Source organism: Chionomys nivalis, chromosome 16, assembly GCF_950005125.1.
Source record: "Chionomys nivalis chromosome 16, mChiNiv1.1, whole genome shotgun sequence".
In the NCBI taxonomy this organism is placed as follows: Eukaryota; Metazoa; Chordata; class Mammalia; order Rodentia; family Cricetidae; genus Chionomys; species Chionomys nivalis.
In genome coordinates this window covers 28792558-28815084 of record NC_080101.1, presented here as the reverse complement: position 1 = coordinate 28815084, position 22527 = coordinate 28792558, and the positions used below count along the sequence as shown (strand labels likewise).

Sequence of the window (22527 nt, the reverse complement as noted above, 5' to 3'; positions counted from 1 at the left end):
ACTAGGACACACCCTGCACCCTGCACCCTGCACCCTGCAGGGAGCCAGAATTTCCTCAGGAATCTCATGCTGGGAGGAAAAGGCTCACTTGTCAGGCAGAAAGAAAATCTGTCACCTGGAAAGAGATTTCCCGCACTGGAGCAATGGGGACAGGCGCATATCTCCTGCCCTCTATTCAAACCTAAACCTATGTTAGGATGCTAAGGACTTGGGGGAGGGGCACAGGAGCACAAGTACCTGCTTTTTACTATGTTTAATTGGCCTACTGTGGACTGGTGGCCCTCAGGTTCTAATCGTCCAATTCTAATAACACTAGTTTAGATCCACTGGTTAAACTCACTGGGCTGACAAGAAACCCTCTTTGGGATAATAGCATATGACTTACCTTGCACAAATGACTCTCTGATCCACCCTTAACCATGCTGACATTTGTTGAGAATAGCAGACTGTGGCCAGAGAACTGCTAGGGACAATTTTATTTGAACTGGGAATAGATAGCATGTAGCGAGTACCTGTGAGGTACTGGTCATCGGCTTAAACACAGCTCCTTGAAGACCGAAAGAGTTTCTGCGCGGTATGGTTCCCACTTTCAGGAAAACAAAGGGTGGATGAGGAAACCTGTGACTTCTGGGAGGCAGGTGTGACCTGCTGCTGCCTCCTTCCCCCGCTACCCAAACCCCTTAAATTAGAAGAAAAACCACAGTTACAAAGATAGGGTCATTTATTCGTGTTATATTACTGCATTTCAAAGGCAAAAAATACAGTTGTCTGTTCTGAACATCAAAGTCAAGAGAGACAGGGCCCCCACCTCCGCCCCAGCCCCAAGGGTAAATACACACACTTGCATACATAGGATATCGCAATACATACACGGCATCACAAGTATCTAGAGTGCCCAGTGGTCAGTGCAGATCCTACCAGGCTGAAGGCCAGCACGGCATTTCCTTTGCCTTCCTGTGCCACCGATCTTTCCCAAAGGCCACTTTACACGGGTCACCAGCAAAAATACAGACAGAAAAAGGCACGGTATGTAACACCGGGGGCCAAACTCCCAGGTGAAGGGAATGTTCACTGACTCCTCAACCCTCCAGTCCCCAGTGAGGACACAGACAACTGACTCTCCTGGGCCAGGCGACAGTATCTTCGCTGTGCGCTGGGCCTGAGGTGCCCCAGAGAAAGCTGGAAGGCGGAGGAGCAGGCGGAAGGATTTCCCTCGGCTCTGAGGACCACATGAACAAAACAGAGTAAAGGCAGTTCTGCTTTAGGAATAGAGGAGGTGACACAGACAACACTCAGCATCTGTCTCCCTTCTAAGGCACTTTGGAGAAGTCAGGATCTGGGGACAGAAAAACAAAATTCTTGGTGCAGGCCGTCTCGGTTTTAATGGCCTTCTAGGGGTACGTGGCATCGAGAGAGCACGGACCTTGTACAGCCTGCCTGCTTTGGTTGGGAAATAATTGTTTCTAACCCACACACTAAAAAAAAAAGTGTCTGGAAAAAGCAGCAAGTTAGACACTGTGACGCTCAAAGCCATAAAGGCACAGGTAGGACCAGGACCGTCCCTCCGGTCATCATCCACACTCGCTGGAGTCCAGGCTGCTACCATGAAAAGGGCTGAGCTCTGGGATTAGACTGCTAATCTTGGGCTCTCAACCCAGGCTGTATTTTACAAACCCTCTCATCCTGATGGTCTGAGTGCCTCCAGTGATCTCAGTGACCCCAGGCACTGCACCCCAGCATGGGCGAGTTTGTGAGGGACCCCTGTGGGTTAGACTGAGCAGTGGGGGAAGCACCTGCGAAAACCCTGAGTGGTGATGGGGGCTCTATAGGCACCAGGATTCTCAAGGAAGAACGGGGTGTGGGTTCTGGTGAACTTTCTAGACCTCTAATTAAAAGGCACAATTGTGCTGGAGAATGAAGTTTGACCCTGAGTGCCACAGGAAATTTCAGAAAAGGAAGCAAAGAGTGAAAGGGAGAAGGAAGAGGAGCAAAGTAAGAGTTGGTCACTCGGGTGGGGCGGGGAGTGTGGCACGAAGCTCTGAGGGATGGTATGGATGGGAACCGCCCTGATTGCTGAGATAGTCAAGCCTAGGGCACTGAGTGGGTCTGGGAAACCGAGCCCCCTCCCCAGAGGTGGAGAGGGAGTTCTACCAAGTCTCCTGAATTCCCGACCCAGAGGTCTGGCAGGATAACGCTGACCTGTAGGCTTTGCCCTCCATCAGGGGACCTGAGGGAAATTTTGCTCTTCACAAAGCCTGGCCTGCCAGCCTAATCAGAGGCTTATTTGTGACCACTACAGCATACATTATTTTTCTCCCTAAAAAATACTCAATCACTTCCCCACATTTAACATACCACAATAAAAATATATAGGAAATTCAAGTTTACATAACATGCCTAGAAAAATAAAGTGTCATGACTTAACACTCAATAGCTATTTCAATTTGGATCAACATAAAAACAAGCTATAGCATAATCAGAACTCAATTTATTCTTTAAAACACTGCAAACTGCTTCTTAAAAAACAAATAAACAAACAAACAAGCCCCCCCAAACCCCCAAAACTTTACATTCAGAAATCAGACAGGGATTTGAAGACAGGCCATGTGAGTTGAGAGTACCCAAGGCCCCTGCTCCGAGGGCAAGGCCTCGGAATCCACACCCTAACAGGGCACCAAGCTCCAGGCTCAAGTTTTAAACTTCTTTTGCTAAGAAAGCACACATTGGCATGCATCAAGCTGCACACCAATGAGAGAACGTAGGACAGGCACAGAACATGAGACTGATTGAAATTTGATTTTTGTATAAAAAAAAAATCCAAGAATATCACATCAATCTGAATCCAGCAGCAGCCTCCAATCTGTCATAGAGTATAAACGTCACCGATTAAAGCCAAGTCTTCCCCATGTTTCAGCAGTGGGAACGGGAGCCACAGTCACTCAGTTATGCTCTGTGCACAGCTCTGCGTCTTTGGAGAGGTGAAGCCTCCGAAGGCTGACCTTTTTCCCACTGACCAACACCTGGTAGAATCTCATCCAGTGTCCAGCCAGGTTCAAGGCAAACATTACATTCACCCTGGGCATCTGGAAAGACGTCTGGATGATAGCAAGGACAACTATCATTCGGATTATACAAATGCGAGGGACCAGCCCAGTCGACTGGCAGAGACACACGTCTGAGGTCCCTGGCCATTTTCAGGTCTCTTATTTTGTTCCAAAATGCTATCTCGGTGTCCCGATGTCCACTGTGATTTTGGTATATAATGGGTATCTTTGTACTTCCAACACCTGGTACGTAAGTGAGTTCAAACCATCAAAACGCATAGTTTCCTTTGTGTGCGCAATCCGGTCAAACCTACCAGGAGAAAAGGAGCAAAGGAAATGGCTTAAAACATAAATCTTGAGAAACTGGTCAACATCTGGACATCCTCCCCAACAGCCCTTGGCCCAGGATGATTACCACTGATGGAGGGCCAGGCTCTGTGCAAAGCCTCTGACTTACAGGCCTGCCCAGCTTTAAAGAAGCAAGAATGACTAAGAATGAACAGGGAGCTGGAAAGATGGCACTGGCTACCCTTGCAGAGGAAACCTGTACAATGGTTCCAGAGAACCAGATGACCTCTTCTGACCTCCAAGGGCAGCCGGCACACATGTAGTGCACATACTTAGGTGCAGGTAAAACACTCATATACATACTATCAAATAAATCTAACATTAACCAAAAGAGGACACACACAGGACATACCTCTGAGGATTGGGCTCATTTTTCTTGTCTCTTGAGTGTCGTATCATGCGACACTTTCCGACCACAGCATTTGGGCGCGATATAGACATGCCTCTATGAACTATTCTGCAGAGTGAAGGGACAACTGTCACCAAAGCTGTCATAAGGTGTGGTGGCTCTAGCAGCCCAGCTGGGACACTGCACTCATCCATGGACCTAACACCTGTTCACTAAGCTCAGCCCCTCAGCAGCATGCCGGGACATAGCCCAGAAAGACTTTAGTTAAAATTTAGACTCCTTCCCAATATCCTGAAATGACCGATTCTGCAATTTGTAGTGTCTGCCCCAAATCAAAGCATCAAATATCCAAGATAGGAGCAGACTGGCCGAGATGGGTGAGTTGCATGTTTCTGGCAATGTTTTCCCTGTGGGTTCATCTTCATGTTTGGAATACAGTAAGCAGGTGCATAAAACCTTTATCTCTTGGAGAGCTACTCCATCCATGTACTGCTCCATCTTTCTAGTCCTGCCCTCAAATGTCTCTTCCCTCCCCAGCCCTTTGGTATGCCATCAGCTCTGTGCACTGCCACAGCACTCCAGAGGGCTTGCCCAGGGAAGGTGCTGAGGAAGTAGGTGCGTCTGAACCCTGTGTCAAGGTGCTTAGCATCTTCCCTGCTGGATGGGCCTTTCCATGCTCTGTATGCAACAGACACTCAGGTGTGCACACTTGATAACCAGTTTGCACACTCTGATACTCAAGTGTTTTCTCAAGGTCCTTATTAAGGACTTGGAGCTTCGGCAAGTTCTAACACAGCGGTAACCTTGAATGGCATGGATGTTCTTCTGACAGATACCTCTGCTAACTCATCAAATGTATCTCAATTCGGGTAATGGGTTCAGGTTGGCTCCCAGATGGATTTTACCACCTGCTTTTTTTTTTGGTTTTTCGAGACAGGGTTTCTCTGTATAACAGTCCTGGCTGTCTTGGAACTTGCTTTGTAGACCAGGCTGGCCTCGAGATCCACCTGCCTCTGCCTCCCAAGTACTGGGATTAAAGGCGTGCGCCACCACCACCTGGCTGGGTTTGCACGTTTTTAAAAGTGACTGGGGCTGTGGATGTGGTAAGACTGGTCACGGCATAATGAGCATGGACCAGGCTCACTAAACTGTTACTGAGTAATGGTATCACTATGTAACTGTGGCTGCCAGGGAACTCACTCTGTAGAGCAAACTAGCCTTGAATTCAGAGAGATCCGCCTGCCTCTGCATCCCAAGTGCTCTACCGTTGCCTGCCTGATGCCTTTTATTTTTAATTAGTGTGTGTGTGTGTGTGTGTGTGTGTGTGCGTATACATCTGACTGCAGATGCCTTCAGACTCCAGAAAAAAGCCCTGGATCCCCTGGAGCTGGAGTTACAGGCAGCTGTGAAACACCTAAACCTGAGATGGGTGCTGGGAACAAAATCTGGGTTCTCTGCATAACTGTTATGTGCTTTTAACTGCTGAGCTATTGCTCCAGCCCCCTACTCTGTCTTTTCTTGTTTGTGGTTAAAATTTCCAAAATAACAATACAGCACAAAGATTCTGTGGGAGGAAACTTGCGTTCTACCAAAAAGGGACTGGAGTGAGATGCAAAGTCCTTAAAAGAAGAGCCTCCGATCTGGGGCCCCCGTCCCCATGTTCCAGTCGCGCTGGTGCACATCTGGCTCCGCAAGGCTGCTGAGGCTGCAGCTCTCATGCTCGCAAAGGGAAGTGGTTTCCCCTCTGAGTCATCTCCCCAGCTCTTTACATAGGACACAGGTCTGCTTGCTTCTTTGGTAAAGAAAGCAAAGCCCATGTAGGAAGTCAAAGTAAACCTGCCCCTCTATCCACTGCCAGCTTACATTTCCCAGCGCTGTTGTAAAAACCCCAGAAGCCTATTTCTCTAAGGGCTCTGCGATGCACTTGGAGGACCTATAAGAGCAAGGACCTACACGCAGGGGCGGAGTGGGGGCTGCTCCCTCCCGGGTGTTAATCCTCCCAGAATAACCGAGCACTGACTCAAAACTGGAAGTGAAGCCAGAGAGATAGGAACTGTGAGCATTACCTGTTAAAAATGTCATCATCTTCTCCTCCCCAGCCCCAGTAATTATTAGGAAATCCATTGATGGCAAGAAACTGCTGTTTACTGAGAGCAGAGACACCTCCAAAGTACTGAACATAGGGCAGGCTGGGGAGGAAGCACACACACAGAGGCCGGGTTAGTAAGCTCTGACTCAAGCGAGGACTGGAATACACCAACTTTTATCTCTCCTTTTAAGACAAGGTCTCTGTATCCCCGGAGGCCTACAACTCACCGCTTAGGCCAGACTGACCTTGAACTCAGAGATCTGCCTACCTATCTCCCAAGTGCTGGGATTAAAGGCACCTGGCCACAGTGAATATTTTTGAAGCTTTTTTTTTAGTTACTAAGAGGAAATCTTTATTTAATTTGCTTTTCCCCCCTCCCCTTTAGAAAGCTAGTTTATTTGTTGACTATCTTTCCAGCCCCGAAACAAATGGTACCTTTTGCTTTTGTATCCATGTTCAGATTCTCTTAGAGACACAGGTCTATAGAAGTTTCCCCCAAGAGTACAGTACTATATCTACGCTTATATAGAACACCAGTCGGTTCCAGGAAGGCTAAGCAGTTCTGCTACTGTGGCTCTGGAATCTGCTTTCTGTTACCTTGTTCCTGCAAAGACGCATTCATTCAGGCCGCTCTGCCCATGGCCACACCATGCTTTTTTGTTCTCCATGTCTACCAATCTCTCTCTCTTCCAAAGACCCTAACCATGGCAGCTACATCTCTGGAAACTGCCTCAAATTTTATCCTGACTTAGCAAGATGACGAGCCTACTTTTCTAGTACTTTTCCAAGTACTGAGTCATGGTGCCTTTTGTTCTTCTATGCACTTTTATCTATCTTTTATAGATAGATAGATAGATATAAATATAGATATAAATGTATTTACCCATATATATATGTATTTTATAACACTGTCATGGTTAGGAAAGTTAGCCTCTGCCCCAAGGCCCTCAAAGTCTTCAGTTTCCTGTTACCCTAAGCACAGCTCCAAACGACATTTAGGTTTCTGCTGGACTCCAGAGAGACTGAGAATAGGGACCCCCAAATACTGTTAACACTGAAGGCTATTCCTCATTGAGGATTCTTTTCCCCCTGTTGCCTACTACCGTGACTGTCAACTAAGGAAAACGCCAACCAAACCACCAGAAGACACATCTGAAGATGGTAGTGGTTCCTTTTCTTTCTGGGGAGGAAGTTGTGTGTGGACAAGGGTCTCACTTTGTATCCCAGGCCAACTTGAACTCACAATTTTCCTGCCTTTCTTGGCCTCCCAAGTGCTAAGACTACAGTTACCTGCCACAGTGTTTGGAACTCGGACCCTACTCCCCATCATACACACACCACACTCACACCCCATCCATTATACACACACCACACGCACACCCCACTATACACGCACCACACACACACCCCATCCACTATACACACACCACACGTACACCCCATCCATTATACACACACCACACGCACACCCCACTATACACGCACCACACGCACACCCCATCCATTACACACGCACCACACGCACACCCCATCCATTACACACGCACCACACGCACACCCCATTATACACGCACCACACACACACCCCATTATACACGCACCACACGCACACCCCATTATACACGCACCACACACACACCCCATTATACACGCACCACACGCACACCCCATTACACATGCACCACACGCACACCTCATCCTGGTCTCACTCCCTAAGTCACCTGGGACAGCTTCGGACAGATGACCCTCCCGACCTCAGTTCCCCAGTGGTCACAATTACAGGGACAGACACTTTCACTGACTTGGAAGGACTATTTTTCAAAGGTCCCTGGGGTTCTGCTTGAATAAATCTAAAGCAATGAATTCAGATTAAGATGCTATCTGGGATCTGAATTCAGGGCCTCAAGCATGCCAGGCAACTACTCCATCACTGAGCTATGGCTCCAGCTCATATGCCTAGATCGTTAATGTCGGTTAAGCAAAGGTGGCTAGGCTAGTAACTGGTCTTTTTAATCAATGCTATTCTAAAAACAGATTCCTGTTTCACTGGAAGTACCTGTTATCTTGACTAAACTCAGTTTTGCTATCTGTTGTTTTTCTTATATACCTGATCTATTTACCAAACATCACAGGATGTTTGTAAGTCACTGCTGGCGGTACAGTAACGAAATCAGTGGTTACTTGGGCCGCATCATCACACTTCAAGAGAGGAATTAGATGGTCAAAGAATAAACCCGTTAAAGGGAAGACACCCAGAAGGAGGAAGGAAGACAAGTGGGCACAGATTAGTTCCCAAAGAGCCTAAATGTGACCCTCTGTTTAGACCTGAACAGCTCTGACATAGGGAGTCCCTGTTCTTGACGGTGCTATGGCTCATGCCCCCCATCAAGGGAAGGAGAAAGAGAGGATAGAATAACCGAGCCTGACAGAGAGCAGCTGTATACCCACAAAGGCTGTCTGCACAGGTCAAGTATACGCGGGCCCAGCCTGAACCAAGTAGCTGCAGACAGCTTCCTGGAGCTTCAGTTTACTTAACGAAGGAAAGATAATACTTTTCAAATATGAGTAATTTGAAGATTTCCATGCTTAGTGCAAATAAGGATGTCAATTGTGAAACAAAAATGCAACCTATTTACTTACTTAGATTTTTTTTTTTTTTTTTAGATAGGGTCTTAGCACAAAGCTCTGTCTGTCCTAGAATTCGGTATGTACCCAGGCTAGCCTTCAACTGTAGAGATCCACCCAATAAAGAAACTGCCTAGGCCCATTTGATAGGCCAACCCTTAGGTGGGTGGAGTAAACAGAACAAAAAGCTGGGAGAAAGAAGCTGAGTCAGGGAGTCGCTCGCCATGATTCTCCCACTCCAGACAGACGCAGGTTAAGATCTTTCCTGGTAAGCCAGCTCAAGGTGCTACACAAAATATTAAAAATGGGTTAGATCAAAATGTAAGAGCTAGCCAATAAGAGGCTGGAGCTAATGGGCCAAACAATGTTTAAGACGAAACACAGCCCCGCCGCTCCTATTACTACACCTGGAGTGCTGGAATTAAAGGTGTGCACTTTTATCCACACACATACTATTCCTGGCCTTTGGACTTTTCAGATTAAACAACTGACCGTAAGGCTATGCTCCACACGTGTCAATAAGGTTTGGATCACACTGCTGCCCCTGGGGACAGGAATATCTGGCCTCTTCACCAGCTCTTTGGCAGAAAACCTAGAGCCCCATGTTTGAGTGGAAGCCCATGTTCTTCTTGGAAACAGACCACACCTAAAACGTAGCACATTTGAGGCAGGCTCCTGCTGAATATGTCTTACCTAAACCCGAACTTGTCCATTGCAACAGAAATGTGCCTTGGCTGCGCAAAACACCTGTAGGAATTGTGGTCATCCATCGGAATGAGGTCCACATCACTAAACACAAAGCAGTTGTAGTCGTAGTCCTTCAAGGCCTCTTGAAAGCCAATATTGAGGAGCTTAGCTCGATTGAACATGGTTTCTCCAGCCTGGTGCAGAAACAAGAAGTGGTTGGTATCAGATCCACAAGACCTTTGAAGAGAACACTCACAAGGACCAGTGACTTATCTGCTACACATGGTCATCAGTTAACTGGCGGGCCTCATCTTTCTGCTCTCACTGCACACGTCAGTCCTGAGTGTCAGCCCTCTGAGTCAACAACCCCACTCCTGGAATCTGTCTGGGAGAAGGGCTTACAGGCATGTGACAACCTGTGACTGACTAGTACTGTTCACTGTGAAGTGGGCATCGCTGCAGCAGACTGCGCCAGTTACATAAGCATCCCTGGGGAACTGGTCAAACAAGTATGTAGAATATGAGTCTGAGACCAGCCAGGGCTGAACAGAAAATTTCAGAGCAGCTTGGAATACAGTAAGACTCTGTTTTAAAGTGTGTGTGTGTGTTATTGTGTGTGTGTGTGTTTGTCTGTAACTCTAAAAGAAAAGGTGAAAAGGCATTTAAACATATGTCATATGTTATTTACATTACTACAAACAGACTCCAGGGGAAAAACAGTGAAAATGAGGTGCCCGACTGTCATATTTTTGGACTTCTACATGAATGTCAGATCAGCACTAGGTGCTGCGGGAATGTGGTGGAGCCCACTGAGTCCTCACCCTCATGACGTTAAGAGTGGGTAGCAGGAAGCCGTTGGACACACGTTAGAGCTACAGACAAAGCGCCTGCTTCCATCCAGCTGATGGGCCCATGTTGCCAAGTCTGATGGCAGAGAAGATACTTTATATTTTAATGACTTACCTGTGTATTTCCAGAATTGTCCATGAAAATAAGCGTGATAAAGAACTTACACTTTTGTGTTTTATTCACCTAGTGCCCCACTGTCATAAAATAAAAACATAATAGTTGCTGTCAAGCTTGATGAATGGATGAACAATGGATGGACGGACGGACGGATGGATAGATTGGATGGATGGATGGATGGATAGATAGATAGATGTGATGGATGAATGGATTGGACTGGATGGATGGACAGACTGATGGACAAGTTTCAATGTACAGAGGCAGATGGTGGCACTTTCTGTAAAGTTCCCACCAAAGCAGCTCCTTGATGGTTCCTCTGGGGGTGTCTTCTCTTACAGCTCCTTGTCCAAGGTTAGCAGAGATGGCCCCAGCATCAGCTCTGCTGCCCTCGACACTAAGCAGCTCATAGGGCCCTTCCTGAACATGTGCTTTCCTTCCGACCTTGTAGCCGTGCCATGAGGCACCGAAGCCCCACACTTTGGAATCCCTGTTTATAGGGCTCTTTTCCCTGGAACTCTTGGGATCAAGAGCCTGGGACCTCCACTTTGAGGACCACTGTCCCACAAGGGCCTGTAGTCCTCTCTCCCTATGCCTGGATGAAAACTGGGAAGCTGGTACCACAGGCCATCAGGTAGATAACAGAAACAAACTACTCAGAGAAAGGCAGGTACCAGGAAGTCAGCAAACAATGAATAAATTAGGAAACCACTTAGCACACAAGAGCTCCTTTCTCCAGCCCTAACAAAGCCCTTCAACTATGCACAGTGAAAGAAAGCTGTGCCCAAAGGAACACTGTGTTCTTTGGCTGCTCTACCCTCTACCGTAAAGACTTGATCAGAAATCCTGGGTTCAAGTAATTTCATGTAAGACATGGGGCAAAAAGTCCAAAGAGTAGAAAATGAATAGAAAAACTGAGAAGTTATGGGAACTCCTGTTACCATAACAACATATTGTACAAGGCATAGAGTAATTGTTTCTACCCTTGTGGTGCATGGCTTGATCATCTTGACATCCTTTTTTTTTTTTTTCCTTTTCCAACACAGGGTTTCTCTGTGTAATAGTCCTGGTTGTCCTGAAACTTGCTTTGTAGACCAGGCTCAGATCTGCCTGCCTCTGCTTCCTGAGTGCTAGGATTAAAGGTGTGCGCACTACCGCCTAGTTCATCTTGGCAATCTTTTAACAACCACTGTCCCAAGCCTAATTACACTTAGGAGCACAAAGCCCCAACGATAGCTTTCCTAACAAGTGACAGGGACACATTCCCAAAGCCTCTAACCCCTCTGTAGGAGACTCTGGGGGTACACTCCCACCACCTGGGGTGGGGGCTCCTGGTGGCCGTCTCCACCCCATAAGACCCACTGATCTAATCGCGGCCTGGGGCTGGTAGTGGACACCTTCCAGGAGCTAAGAACTTGGACCCATAGGCCGTAAACAGTCGCAGCCTGGAGAAGTCCAGGAGACCTGCTTTTGGCTTAGGGCCGTGTAACACACTCCCTTTAGCTCAGAAAGGACCTTGGCATCTGGACCAGATTTAGAACTGGTCAGACAATTTTCCAAATAACCTGAACCACATTCTTTCTCCTAAGCCTCCTTCCCAACCAGTTACTTGTAAGAACAAGGAAGAGAGGAAGTAGACAGTACAGTTGAGCAGGTGTGCTGTGGCCCACCAGGAACCTGAAACGGGAAGCTGGGCAGAATGTGTGTGTCTTCCTCTTCCTCCCTTGAGACTGCAGAAAAGTAAAGTATTTTCTAGGTTTCTTTGAGTGAAATGCTGACCTTTCTTGGTAAGAACAACAGCATGGCAAACCCAACTATCTTTTTTTTTGGCGGGGGGAGGGGGTCGGGGTTCAAGACAGAGTTTCTCTGTGTGACAGTCCTGACTGTCCTGGAACTCGCTCTGTAGACCAGGTTGGCCTCAGATCAGAGGTTTACCTGCCTCTGCTTCATGAGTGCTGGGATTAAACATCCATGCTACTGTGTGTCAGCTTCCAATCATCTTTTTCTAAAATGTACCCCTCCATCTCCCGAGAGATGGGAGGACCCCTCCCCCAAGCCTTCTTCTCACCCCTCCTCACACAAACCTCCTGCCACTTCACTCACTCAAACTCATCAAGCACCTGACGCCAGGTCAGGCCGAATATCCCAGCTGAGACAAGACACACACTTTGCTCCATTTCCAGTGAAGTGAATGGGGAAACCGCACCTCTGGTCTCAGTTTCCTGCTTTGTTACATGGGAAGATACCAGATGAGTTGTAATTAATAAAATAGGTCTTAAAAGGCCTTAGTACCCTACCTGGTTACAATTTAGCTACTACCACAATTATGGAAACAGGTTTTTCATCCGTCTGGAACTATCAGAATGATTCTTGAGTCCCGTGGCTATTTTTTAACACTCCTGGGGACTCTGACTTCTTTAGAGTTTACTCATGACCTTTCTTGCCAGCTTCAATAGTCCATCAATTCCTGCTTCTCTGACAGGGAATTCTAAAAAGGATTAGGCTTAACTGAGTGAGCCTGAGGCTCATGAGATGGAGACTCCAGCAGCAGAAGAAAGGGATCCTTCAGAGACCAAGGTTAAGTGTGGGAACGCACAGGGGAAGACTGCGTGTGGAAAGGAAGCTTCACACCGAAGCAAGTGGCTCTCTAAAAAATAACCCTATTTTTTTTTTTTTTTTTTTTTTTTGGTCTGTTTAGGGTATTTTGAGACAGGATCTTACTGTGTGAAACAGGCTGGCCTCAAAATCTCAAAATCACAGAAATTGGGATTAAAGGCATGCACCACCACCATGACCAGCATGACCCAGTTTTTAAAAGTGAGCTTCTTCCCATACTTTACATTGGTAGACAAGATTATAGCTACCTTTTCCTAATTAGAGGGAGAAACAGGAAGAAAGAAGAGAGGCCAGAAATAGCTCAAATCTCTGAATAACTGAGAGGCTGCAGATGAGAGCAGCCATTCTGGGTGTGGAGATGGGGTGGGGGTGCAGAAAGGCACCAGACAGTAAGAGGATGTGAAGAACTAGGAACATTTTCAAAATTACAAGAACTCACAACAGAGATGGAGGTGGGCCAGTCCATAGGCAGAGAGGAGGGTGGGCCCTTGCTGAGGGACTCAAAGGTTCTGGCTTCCCATCTAGGCCACAGGGAGCCTTACACTATGTTTTGCATATCAGGGTGGGATTTGTGTCTCAATCCAAGTAAAGGCAGGGAGACCAGCCCATTAGAAGGCTGTTTTATGATCCACGCACAACTGGCAAGCCTAGGAAGTAGTTTTCAATTCCTCCTCTAAGCTCTCAGAGGCTCCACTTCCTTCTCAGGCCCCTGTCCCTACGAGTGTGTTCTTCTAAGAGCCTTTTGGGGGAGAAGGAGGACAGGATAGGTACTAGAGTCTAGTCTAGTAGACTCAGAAAAATCTCGAGGGCAACTAGGAAAGACAAGAGGAGATGTCCCTTGATTGCAACAAAGGCCAGAGGAGCAGCCACAGAAAGCCATGGTTCACCTTTTCCATGTCCCAACAACCTCTCGAATATTCATTCTGCCCAACCGTTCTGCCTTCCAGGAATGCAGGCCCATGTGTGCCATCAGCAGCTACATCCTGAGACCTAGATGGACTGGGGATAAGCCACACATGCCTCTCCTCTGGCACAAGACAGCTCAACAACAAAGTTGCTCCCCAGATTCTCTACGAATCCGAATATCTGTGACGGAAGAGATTTGGTTGCTGTGGCCCCATTACAAAGCCACCCCCACCTCGACTGAGTGGGTTGTGAGAAGGTTAGGACTTGGGGCTGGGGAAGCTCTGACTTGGGTATCCCTGCAGCCTCGGTGTGGATCTTAGAACTGCAGACAGACTGGAGGGGACTGTGGTGGATAATAGCCATTCTTCTTTGAGTTCCTAGCAGGTGGGTTCTAGTTTTCATCCATAACATGGTGGTCTTGGGCTTAGACACAATCCTCAACAAAACTTAAATCTGAGGCTTAAGTGTTTCACCCAGTGAGTGAAAGACACAGGCCTTCAGAAGGATGGCCCATACTGTTTAGGAGGCAGTTCTTGGTTAGCTGAAGCAGTCACTCAAAAGGATGGGGCACATCTGCTTTCCAAGTCACAGAGTATGAGGAGGTCAGCTTAGAACTGCAGTTTCTCCGAGGCCAGAGCCTTAGAAGGCTTGCCTCTTTCTGGGCCTAAGGCACAGAGACTTTCTGCAGAATACAGCCACAGGTGGTACTGAACACTTTCAGGATGTGTAAGACACAGGTTAAAATAAAGACTTCTCTTTCAAAAACCAGTTTGTCTATTTGTATCAGTATTAGTATTTCTTAACTATCCTATCCTGTGTCTGAAAATCCAGCCCGGGGAAACAATCTTGAACGCAGAAGCCAAGACAGAGCAAACTGACACTTGAGGGTGCTTGCACTGCTTATCAGGCTTCTAATAAAGGAACGGTAATTACGGTAGAACTCAGGGATCCACAACTATGAAAGCATGGAAGTTATGAATATGGAGACTATGAAACAGCGTGGCAAGATGTTAATGATATGGACCCGAAGAGAAAGGCAAGATATAACATTTATATACATACACTATGAGCTCTAGCAGGGTCTACTCTAAAGACAGCGAAGTCTCTCGGGCTCTGCACCACGAGCTGGCTTTCCACTGATCTCGATGTTTTCCCAGAAAGCCCACAGCGGTCCTGTGCTTGTCTGGGAGGCCCCACGGCTGGAGGACAGCCCTGTCACGGGCTTATTCATAGCTTCCCCTGGCCAGCAAGGCCCGGCACTGTGTCAGATGTGAGAACATTACCAGGGTGGCAGTGGCACTGGCGGCGGCGGCGCTGGTGGAAGTAGTTAGGAAGAGCAGCAGTAGGTAAGTCGACTTTTCTTTCTTTGGAGGAGGCAGAGAGGACAGAAGAGAACGTGGGTGAAGAGTAAGAAGCTGCCCGCCCGCAAATAGGAGCTTCTCCTTCAGCTTGCTTTGCTAACAGGATTAACAAGTAAAGGCAAAAGTCCCTCGCTAGAAGGACAAAGGAAAAAGGAGGCATATGCAAAAGAGATGGGTGACAGGCAAACTTCAGGCTACACAGGGAAAGGGACCCATCCAGATCACCCTTGTTCCAAGGCGAAGTTCAAATACTTATCATTTCCCGTTTGTGGAACCAAGGGCGTGTAGAGACAAACTGGCATTTCCCAGAACAATATCTAGGGCTACTCATTAGCAACTGAGTACCAGTAAGTGCTCAGGAGAATACACAGACTTGGTCAGAGAGGGGACAGCAGAGCAGAGGGTGGCACTCGGACTGGGTGGCAGACACTCCCAGCCTTCCCACCCCACCTCTGTGCCAGCCAGCAAGCTGAGAGGTCCAAATGTCCCAAGGAAAGGGGGGAGGTGAGCCTGAGCCCTCCCACTACCTAAGTCCCATCCCCTACAATCCACTGCCAGCTGGAGGAGGAAATAGCAGACACAAGCGACAGGGGTGACACAGAGATGATCAAGGCAGAAGCCGAACTATGGGGGCCACAGGCCGCCCTCATGCCTCACCACAACTGATCCTGACCTTGTGGAGGCCATAACTATGGGGGCCATAAATCACCCTCATGCCTCACCACAACCGATCCTGACCTCGTAGAGGAATTCTGCTGGCTGGACCACAGCCTATGACAAGTGCAGCAATGGCGCTTCTTGCTCACGGAGGGTACAAAAGTCTATCTCAAACTACAGCCACAAGCTGATGGACATGACATGTGATAGCCTAAAACAGTCCAGAGGCAGGGGCTGGAGATGGCTCTGTGGTGTAGAATACACACTGCTCTTGCAGAGGGCCTGAGTTTCGGTCCCAGTATCCACATCAGGAGGCTGATAACTGGTCACAACTCAAACTCCAGTGGATCTGATGCCTCTTTTGGCCTCTGTGGGCATCTGCACTAACACACATACACACAAACACACACACACTTTTGACAAACCATCTTCAAAATAAAAAAACGGAGACAGAACAAAGTCACATCACAGCCAGCCAAAGCACCATCTGCCGTCCTAGCCCAGGCTGGGCTCTTCCGCTTCCCCAAAGCCTGTGCGGTCAGGTCTGCCTGGAAGCATAACAAGAGAGACAGGCTCCCGGGGGCTCTGTGGCTATTACACATAAATCGCTGCCCGTCTCACATGGGCAAGTGCCTGTGGTACGTTCTGGAAACAAACATGACAAGTGGGATATTCCTTAGCACCTGTCTAATCCCAGCTCTGCTACTGGTCATGACATGCTTACCTCTGCAGCCTTCATAGCAGGGGCAGATGAGAAGCCCTCACCCAAGAAAGTCAAGATGCAAAGGAACACAAGAGACTTTGCTTTTGATTTTGGTCTTGATATGTAGTCCATGCCTTAACACACTACGTAGTGGAGCTGATCTAGAACTTGTAATCCTCCTCTTTCTTACTACAATTACAGGTATGAATCATTGACTGTGTAAGGATCAAAAATGAGTTTTATGACCATGAACAAACACAGGGCTAAAGTATATTGTATCTTTCCCGAAAAGGAAGGTTACCCAAGGGATGTACTGTAGATAACCTATGTCCTAGTCAGCAATTCACAGGGACTTCAGGGAAAGGATCCTGTGGGAGGGGCAGTGCCAATTTTGCAAGGGACATGATCTGGCCAAGCTAGGAAAGGAGACTTTGCTTTCAGCAGTGATGGACCCAGCCAGAGAGCCAGGAACAGACACCCTGAGTGTGGGTAGAAATAAATGAACAGGACACAAGGACAGATTCTCCATATTCCAAACCCTGCTGAGTCCGTACTGGACTGTGGAGGAGCTGCATGGTCAGAGATGTGGGGATGAGTCAGACTGGGGACTGGGAATCCAAGGTCAAGATGAGGCACAAAAAATATGACTGTCTCTTGCATCAAGCAGATCAGAACAGTGAAGAGGAAGAAGTCACCTCTACTCCAGGGGCTTCACAGAGCTACTGAGGCAGAGGAATGAGGCAGAGGAGAGAAGCTTAAAACACATTCAGTAAAGTCATGGTGGGGGGCATGGACAGAGGCAGGGGCAGTGTAAGCAAAGGCACAAGGAGGAGGGGACAGGTGTCTGTGTGAAGGGTGACGGATGGGGAAGAAGTGGCTGGAGGTAAGTCAGGACCAGTCCCCAGGTGGTATCCCAGCTAAGGTTTCAGACCACTCTGGCCCTGGCCTGAGGCAGTGTGGACATTGTTGAAGGGTTTAAAGAAGGTAAGTGATGTGGTCAGAACCAGAAAGGTCTGGAGTAGCTGAGCGAGGAGATGAGAAGTGCCAGAAGCAAAATGAATGAAACTGCAGAAACAATTCCTAGTTGCCGAGTCTGGGACAAAGGATGGCAACAATTATGACCCAGTGTAACAGTGTGGATTTTTTTATGACAGACAGTCTTCAAAGCATCTGGCCTTTCTTCTTTCTTCTTTTTCATTTAAGGTTGGTGCTACCAGGTGGCAACACCTTCCTATTCCCTGGCTCTGTCCTTCCCTGACTATAAACTATGTGGGACAGAAAGCATCCTGTTTGCTATTTGATATCTTGACATTCATTTCCACATCAAGGTCCGCCCCAGTGCTGGACTTAGCTGGATATCTAAGTCTCAGAGTGGGACATGGCACTAAGCAGGGTGTGCAGGATTTCTGACAGGATCCACACATGCTACGGCAGGAGGAGAAACAGAACCCAAAGGACAAAAGCCAGACTTGCTCCCCTCTAACAGCTGGAAGCCCCTCCCACAACTCTCCATTCCCACAACTCTCCAGCACACTTATTTTGAGCTTTAAGTTTCACAGTGGCTGGGGAGTCTACATTGAACAAGGTCAGCAGCTTCCTACAGACAGAAGTATAAACCATAAAAACTTGTCGGAGTTCATTTCTGTGTGGGGGACCCTTCTGAAGAAGTTGATAAGACATGGTCCCTGAGACTTCTGGGCCTGTCGTCTGACTCACGCCAGTATCTACTATCTTCTGACCATACAGAGGTCCCAACGGGTGGTAGGCAAGACCCTGATATTGGTACTGTGTTGGGAATAAAGCGGGAGGCAGGAAGAACAATAAAGAACTTATCAGCAAAGTACCAGGCAGAGGCAAGAGGCAGGAAGAATGGGGAGAGGGGAAAGACGGAATCAAGGTAATTAGCTGTTATTAAACAGCTAATATTTACTAAGGGTTTGCCACACAACAGGTGCTTCGAGGCCCAGTGAGGAAATACTAACTTCCTTTCCTCTCTTGGAGGGAACCAGGTTGGCAAGGCTTATGTGGTCGGCCCATGATCACTGACTGGGAAATGGCTCTCCAGCATGGGGCTTGCCCCCAGTCATGGATACCAGGCTTTGAGAAACATCCCAGAAAGAGGCTAAATGGCTTCAAAAAGAGCTCCCGTGACCCAGTAGAAGGGCATTAAACTTGGAGTCCAGGTTGGGGTACAGCTGGAGCCCACTCTTATTTGTGACCAGTATGTATCTCTGCTGTTATTCACCCTCTCTGAGTCTCTTTGCTGTGACACTGAGCAGAAAACTCGCTCCCTGCCCTCTAGGGTCTAGGCAAGTCCTAGCAGACAGTGATGGGCAGCTCTGCTGAAGCTCAACGATAGGCACTTGAATGCTCGGCAGGCATTCTACCACTGAGCTACACCAACTCCTAAAAAAGATTCTTTTTCTTCTCTCTCTTTCTTTTTTAATTTTTCAAGACAGGGTTTCTCTGTGTAGCTTTGGAGCCTATCCTGGAACTTGCTCTGTAGACCAGGTTGGCTTCAGACTCTCAGAGATCTGTCTGCCTCTGCCTCCTAAGTGCTGGGATTAAAGGCTTATACCATCACTGTCCAGCAAAAGATTCTTTTGCTGATACTAAGGTACAAGTGGGAATAAGAGAAAGGAGTTCATAGTATATCCTAGGGAGAGTAACAGAAAAAAGAGAGGGGCTGGCTTGGGGTTGTTTTCTCCAAAGTGTGACTCACAGAACACTCATCACTGGAGACATTCTTGGAAAACAGCTCTCTGTCTAGACTAGCTCAGGAAACGCTTCCGGAGGTCACAGTGTGCCAGGGCATGGGAAGGCTCTTGAACAATGAGATCTGCCTTCTCATGTATTTGGAAACTCCTGTACTATATTATCAGGGCACAGCTTTCTTCTTCCTCTAAATTTCCAAAACATTAGACAATCATCATGCAATCACTCTTTTTTTTTTTTTTTTTTTTTTTGCCTTTTCGAGACAGGGTTTCTTTGTGCAGCCCTGACTGTCCTGGAACTCACCGATCTGCCTGCCTCTGCCTCCTGAGTGCTGGAATTAAAAGTGTGCACCACCATGGCCCAGCTCATAACTATTTTTAATTGTTAACAAGCTGTCTAAAGTGGGCTGGAAGCTTCAGGATGTTGCAATGTCACACTTCTCTAGAACATCCCTGAGGCAGCACCAGGTCACAGGAGCCCTCAGCCAGATAGGCAAACACTATCCCAGCTTCCTTGAAGAAACGCAAAGTCCCTTGACTTTGATGGAAGCAGAAAACAGTTAGCAATCTTACTACCTCAAGCAGGCTCAAAGCTGAGCTTGAAACCGAGGGGGCAAACTGTCTTTTCAAAGACATTTCAATGAAATCTGGCACACAGATAAGTCTGACCTGTCAACACACCTAGGATATTACAATATAAACATGAATTTAAGTATGGGGGATAAAGTTGAAATACCAAAGTTAAATTCATGGAACAAGTAGTAATTCTCATTAAGCGTATTGAAATAAGCAAAGTTTGTTTGCTTGTTTATTTATTTATTTATAAAAGTTCTTGGTGCATGCCTCTAATCCCAGCCCTCGGGAGGCAGAAGCAGGCAGATATCTGTGAGTTCGAGGCCGCCCTGGTCTACAAAGTGAGTTTCAGGACAGTCAGGGTTCCATAGTGAGATCCTGTCTCAAAAGAACCTTATAAAAGGTTCTTCTATCTATTCAGGTCTCCAGACTCTGGTGACAGAGGCTGGAAAGTCTTCAGCATTTGTGTCCTAGGCGGATGGCATCCTGACACACACGATCTGAAGTGCAGTGCCAAGCTCAGCCTAACCTACACCACTCTCTGAGGCTCTGGAATAGGACCTTCCCAGACTTCTCACTCACAGCCGGCTTGTATGGAGACACATTCAACCTCAACTTGATATAGGTCTCTTACTGTCTGGCTTGATCAGTTTCAAAGTTGTTCAAAAGTCTGACACAAAATGGATATTGTGTTTGTAATATTTTTGTAAAGTAGGAAAAAAATTATACAGTTACCTTAAAATGATAATCAGTGCTTTGTGATAATTGGAGATGCCTTTTGCCTTTTTCTCAAACACGGCCTTCCCAGTTGGCTTGGCTAGCAGAGCTAATATCAATAAGCAAGCATACCGTTTGGCACTTAGCTCACTGCGTGTTTAATTAAGGGCAGAAGTAGTGGCAGGGTTGGCATTTCACTGTAAAATGCCAGATTGTCAATGAAATCACTCCCTTCCCTTAGTACTAACTGCACAGGCGTTTGTGTACCCGAGTTCCACCTCCCTCGCCCCATCTTCCCAAGCCTCACCTGGTTGATAACGTAGATGCCATAGTCCAGTTGCTGGCGCTGTAGGATTGGGTGCAAATAATACAGCCAATATTTGAGGTGCTCCTGCCGGTTGCGGAATGGGATAATGATGGCCACCTTGTGAGGAGAAACACAGTCCTTGGGGGAGAAACGACCGCCCATCTTTATCTCTGGGTTCTTCTTGGCCAAAAGCTCCAGATCCACGGGAATATTAAAGTCGATCACCATGGGGCCAACTGGAGAGGCGGAAGGAAGACGTTAGCCAGCCGCGGGACCCACCACACCACAGACTGCATCAGCTGACCAGACCACAGCTTGAGATAGCTCCTCCTGGAGGAGGGAGGACACAGGGTGTGGCAGAAAGCGTGTCCATGCCCAGCGCTGGTGTGACTGATCACCTCAGAAGCCCCTTGTTCCAGGAACTCCCAGTGCTGGGCAAACCCAGACAGTCAGTTACCTCTGGAACACTCCCTGCCCAAGATACCCTCTCCACTTGGGTGGCACTGTGAAAAAATGGAATCGATTTCTGCTCACACCACTTGACTATTGCAGTACAGTCTGGTGAGCAGAGATGCAAAAGCCTTTTCTCAGAAATCCTGAGCTTGAGACCCAGCTCTGCCATCTGTATGGCTTTAGACAAAGGACTAACTCGGCTCTTTCTAAACTTAATCTGAGCAGGGTGTGGTGGCGCCCTTTAGTCCCAGCACCTAGGGAGGCAGAGGCAGGCTGATCTCTGAGTTTCAGGTCAACCTGGTCTATAAAGCGAGTTCCAGGACAGTTAGGGTAGTTACACAGAGAAACTCTGTCTCTGGAAAACAAAACAAAAGAGAAATCTAACTGGAGAAACCAAAATTCTAACTAGAGGAAAGAAAGGAGGGGTATGGCGTGTGGAACTCACACTGCAGATAGTGAGGAGCAGAAGGGTCAATGGAGAAGGAAGGAGGCGATGCGACCCCAGAGGAGAGGAGAGGAAACAAAGGGAACAGCTGGAAAGATCACTAAGAAAAAGAAAGAAAGAAAACAATAACAACAACAACAACAACAACAACAAAAACCCCTCCCAGCTGTCAAGGCATAACACCTTTAATCCCAGCACTTGGAGGCAGAGGCAGGAAGATCTCTGTGAGCTCAAGGCCAGCCTGATCAACAGGGTGAGTTCCAGGACTGCCTGAGCTGTTAAGGCAAAGTCAGTATGCCTCCAGAATTTCTGTCCTCTGGTTAGAGACCAGTAAGAAATGGCCATTAAGAAAGTGCTTGGCTCAGAGGACTCGGGAAAGGCAGATAGTAGATTCTGACATGGTGGCCAGGAACAGAGGGAAGAAAGGAGTCTGTGCACAAAGTGGTTCAGGCACACACAGGATTCAAGTCTGCAAGCCCGGGCTCATAGTGCTTCACGATCCTCAGAGATCCTCGAAATAGGTTCCAGAAACATGAGCCCCAGCAAGATGCTCAGTGGAGAATTATGCCCAGAACAAGCCAGGGTGGGAGTCACACCAACTAAATCCTGCTTCTGGAAAGCACCCAAAGGCACTGAAAAACCCGTGCTGTCAAGAAACCCCTTGCAGCTCGCTAGCTTACCATTTCCTAAATCTACATCATTACTGAACTAATGTCGTCATTTGGGGAACTGTTACTGTGCCATGGCCAGCTTCACACATGAAACAGACCAGGCACTAGAACACAGGGAGGAACCCCTGTGGGAGGGTCACTGACAGATCAGTCTCCTGAAATACATGAGTGAGAACCGGTACTCCGCCCACCGCTGTGGAGGCCCCAATCTGTCCTGCTTATAAAAACAATGTTGCTCACAGGCTCTGAGAGCAGCTGCCTCCTAAAATCTTCTAGTAAAGGAAGCTGTGAGCCTGCTC

General features: G+C 47.6%; 1 protein-coding gene across 1 annotated transcript in view; it reads right to left on the bottom strand.

Moving 5' to 3' along the window:
* Positions 1–2471: 2471 nt before the first annotated feature.
* Positions 2472–22527, bottom strand: part of B4galt1 (beta-1,4-galactosyltransferase 1) — a 46336-nt gene continuing 26280 nt past the window's right edge. Inside the window, exons 2-6 of the mRNA XM_057790977.1 lie at positions 20660–20895; positions 9149–9336; positions 5808–5930; positions 3745–3849; positions 2472–3354 (exon numbers count right to left, since the gene is read on the bottom strand). Coding sequence (XP_057646960.1) covers positions 3222–3354; positions 3745–3849; positions 5808–5930; positions 9149–9336; positions 20660–20895 — 785 coding nt within the window. The 3' untranslated portion in view covers positions 2472–3221. The remainder of the gene's footprint in view (positions 3355–3744; positions 3850–5807; positions 5931–9148; positions 9337–20659; positions 20896–22527) is intronic.